Here is a 3,949-nt window from a genome sequence, read left to right as displayed (position 1 = left end):
ATATGGGACAGGGCGAGTGGGATATGGGACTGGGCGAGTGGGATATGGGACTGGGCGAGTGGGATATTGGGCTGGGCGAGTGGGATATTGGGCTGGGCGAGTGTGATATTGGCCTGGGCGTGTGGGATATGGGACAGGGCGTGTGGTATATGGGACAGGGCGTGTGGTATATGGGACAGGGCGTGTGGGATATGGGACTGGGCGTGTGGGATATGGGACAGGGCGTGTGGTATATGGGACAGGGCGTGTGGTATATGGGACAGGGCGTGTGGGATATGGGACTGGGCGAGTGGGATATGGGACTGGGCGAGTGGGATATTGGACTGGGCGTGTGGGATATTGGACAAGACGAGTGGGATATTGGACAAGATGAGTGCGATATATGACAGGGTGCATAGGATATTGGACAGGGCGAGTCGGATATTGTTCTGGGTGAGTGGGATATTGGACTGGGCGTGTGGGATATTGGACTGGGCGTGTGGGATATTGGACTGGGCGTGTGGGATATGGGACTGGGCGTGTGAGATATTGGACTGGGCGTGTGGGATTTTGGACTGGGCGTGTGGGATTTTGGACTGGGCGTGTGGGATATTGGACAGGGCGTGTGGGATATTGGACTGGGCGTGTGGGATTTTGGACTGGGTGAGTGGAATATTGGACAGGGCGTGTGGGACATTGGACAAAACGAGTGGGATATTGGACAAGATGAGTGCGATATATGACAGGGCGCGTGGGATATTGGACAGGGCGAGTGGGATATTGGACTGGATGAGTGGCATATTGGGCTGGGTGAGTGGGATATTGGACTAGGCGTGTGTGATATGGGACTGGGCATGTGGGATATCGGACAGGGCGAGTGTGATATCGGACAGGGCGAGTGTGATATCGGACAGGGTGAGTGTGATATCGGACAGAGGATATTGGGCTGGCCGTGTGGAATATTGGGCTGGGAGAGTGGGATATTGGGCTGAGTGAGTGGGATATTGGACTGGACATGTGGGATATGGGACTGTGCGTTTGGGTTATTGGACTGGGTGAGTGAGTTATTGGACCTGGCTTGTGGGATATTGAACTAGGTGAGTGGGATATTGCACTGGGCGTGTGGGATTTTGGGCTGGGCTTGTGGGATATTGGGCTGGGCTCGTGGGATATTGGGCTGGGCTCGTGGGATATTGGGCTGGGTGTGGGGATATTCGGCTGGGTGTGTGGGATATTGGGCTGGGTGAGTGCGATATTGGACAGGGTGAGTGGGATATTGGACTGGGTGTGTGGGATATGGCACTGGGCGTGTGGGTTATTGGGCTGGACGAGACGGATATGGGTCTGGGCGAGTGAGTATTGGGCTGGGCATGTGGGTTATTGGTTAAAAATGTGTTGCTGGAAAAGCGCAGCAGGTCAGGCAGCATCAAAGGAGAAGGAGAATCGACATTTCTTGCATAAGCCCTGGGCCTGACCTGACCTGGATATGGGACTGGGCGAGTGGGATATTGGACAGGGCTTGTGGGATATTGGACAGGGCTTGTGGGATATTGGATTGGCCGTGTTGGATAGTGGACTGGGTGAGTGGGACATGGGACTGGGCGTATGGATTATTGGGTTGGGCGTGTGGGTTATTGGACAAGACAAGTGGGATATGGGACTGGGCGAGTGGGATATGGGACTGGGCGAGTGGGATATGGGACTGGGCAAGTGGGATATTGGACTGGGCGAGGGGGATATTAGACTGAGTGAGTGGGATATTTGACTGGGCGTCAGGGATATTTGATTGGGCGTCAGGGATATTTGATTGGGCGTCAGGGATATTGAACTGAGCGTGTGGGATATTGGACTGGGCGTGTGGGATATTGGACTGGGCGTGTGGGTTATTGGACTGGGCGTGTGGGATATTGGACTGGGCGTGTGGGTTATTGGACTGTTCTTGTGGGATATTGGACAGGGCGAGTGGGATATTGGAGTGGGCATGTGGGATATTGGACAAGGCGAGTGAGATATTGGACAAGGCGAGTTGGATATTGGACAAGATGAGTGGGAAATATGACTGGACGTGTGGGATATTGGACAGGGCGAGTGGGATATTGGACTGGGAGTGTGGGATATTGGTTTGGGCCTGTGGGATATGGGACTGGGCGAGTGGGATATTGGACTGGGCAAGTGGGATATTGGACTAGGCGAGTGGGATATTGGACAAGACGAGTGGGATATTGGACAAGATGAGTGGGAAATATGACTGGGCGTGTGGGATATTGGACTAGGTGAGTGGGATATTAGACTGGGAGTGTGGGATATTGGTTTGGGCCTGTGGGATATGGGACTGGGCGTGTTGGTATGGGACTGGGCGAGTGGGATCTGGGACTGGGCAAGTGAGATTTGGGACTGGGCGAATGTGATATTGGACTGGGCGTGCGGGATAATGGGCTGGGCGTGTGAGATATTGGGCTGGGCATGTGGGATATGGGACTGGACGTGTAGGTTATTGGACTGGGTGAGTGAGTTATTGGACCTGGCTTGTGGGATATTGAACTAGGCGAGTGGGATATTGCACTGGGCGTGTGGGATATTGGACTGGGTATGTGGGATATTGGGCTGGGCTTGTGGGATATTGGGCTGGGTGTGGGGATATTGGGCTGCGTGAGTGCGATATTTGACAAGGTGAGTGGGATATTGGACTGGCGTGTGGGATATGGGACTGGGCATGTGGGTTATTGGGCTGGACGAGACGTATATGGGTCTGGGTGAGTGGGTTATTGGGCTGGGCGTGTGGGTTATTGGTTAAAAATGTAATGCTGGAAAAGCGCAGCAGGTCAGGCAGCATCAAAGGAGAAGGAGAAACGACGTTTCGGGCATAAGCCCTTGGCTTGTGGGACTGGGCATGTGGGTTATTGGGCTGGGCGTGTGGGATATGGGACTGGGCGAGTGAGATATGGGAATGGGTTTGTGGGATATGGGTTTGGGCCTGTGGGATATGGGGCTGGGCGTGTGGGATATGGGACTGGGCGAGTGGGTTATTGGACTGGGTGAGTGGGATATTGGGCTGGCCCTCTGGGATATTGGGCCGTGCGAGTGGGTATTGGACTGGGCATGTGAGACATTGTATTGGGTGTGTGGGGCATTGGATTGGATGAATGGGATATGGGACTGGTCGTGTGGGATATTGGACTGGGCATGTGGTTATTGGACTGGGCATGTGGGATATTGGACTGGACATGTGGGATATTGGACTGGACGTGTGGGATATTGGGCTGGGCGTGTGGGAGTATGGACTGGGCGTGTGGGATATTGGACTGGGCGTGTGGGATATTCCTTGGAGATGGTCATTGCTGTTTCTTGTCCATTGTAGGTGCTGGGATTGTACAACACATTAAACCCAGAGGCTTCAGCTACACCATGCTGTGCTCCTCAGGACCTCGAACCACTCACCATTTTGTACTATGTCGGCCGAACACCCAAAGTGGAACAGCTGTCCAACATGATTGTCAAGTCGTGTAAATGTAGCTGAGATCCCTCGTGTTGAGTGTCGCTACAGTTGGGTAATGAGGTTTGCATGTTTAGCTGTGCAAGGGCTGTGTCTGAGAGAGCTGTGTGTGTGTGTGTGTGAGAGAGAGAGAGCTGTGTGTGTCTGATAGAGCTGTGCATGTGTGTCTAAGAGAGCTGTGTGTGTGTGTGTGCGTGTGTCTCAGAGAGCTGTGTGTGTGCGTGTGTATGAGAGAGCTGTGTGTGTTTGTGTCTGAGAGAGCTGTGTGTGTATGTGAGAGAGAGCTGTGTGTGCGTGTGTGTATGTCTGAGAGAGCTGTGTATGTATGTGTCTGAGAGAGCTGTGTGTATATCTGAGAGAGCTGTGTGTGTGTGTGTGTGTGAGTGTGAGAGAGAGAGAGAGTGTGTATGGGGGGGCCCTATGTGTGCGCGTGTGTGGGGCTGTGTGTGTGTATGTATGTATGTGTGTTGGGGGGTT

At 53.5% G+C, this 3,949-nt stretch overlaps 1 protein-coding gene across 1 annotated transcript in view; it reads left to right on the top strand.

The window, feature by feature from the left end:
• tgfb3 (transforming growth factor, beta 3) overlaps nt 1-3,640 on the top strand; it is a 56,155-nt gene extending 52,515 nt beyond the window's left edge. The window contains exon 10 of the mRNA XM_043701490.1: nt 3,338-3,640. Within this exon, the coding sequence (XP_043557425.1) occupies nt 3,338-3,496 (159 nt within the window). The 3' untranslated portion in view covers nt 3,497-3,640. The remainder of the gene's footprint in view (nt 1-3,337) is intronic.
• Nucleotides 3,641-3,949: the final 309 nt, after the last annotated feature.

Source organism: Chiloscyllium plagiosum, chromosome 12, assembly GCF_004010195.1.
Source record: "Chiloscyllium plagiosum isolate BGI_BamShark_2017 chromosome 12, ASM401019v2, whole genome shotgun sequence".
In the NCBI taxonomy this organism is placed as follows: Eukaryota; Metazoa; Chordata; class Chondrichthyes; order Orectolobiformes; family Hemiscylliidae; genus Chiloscyllium; species Chiloscyllium plagiosum.
The sequence above is the reverse complement of the archived record's forward strand: the minus strand, read 5'-3'. Positions and strand labels throughout refer to the sequence as shown.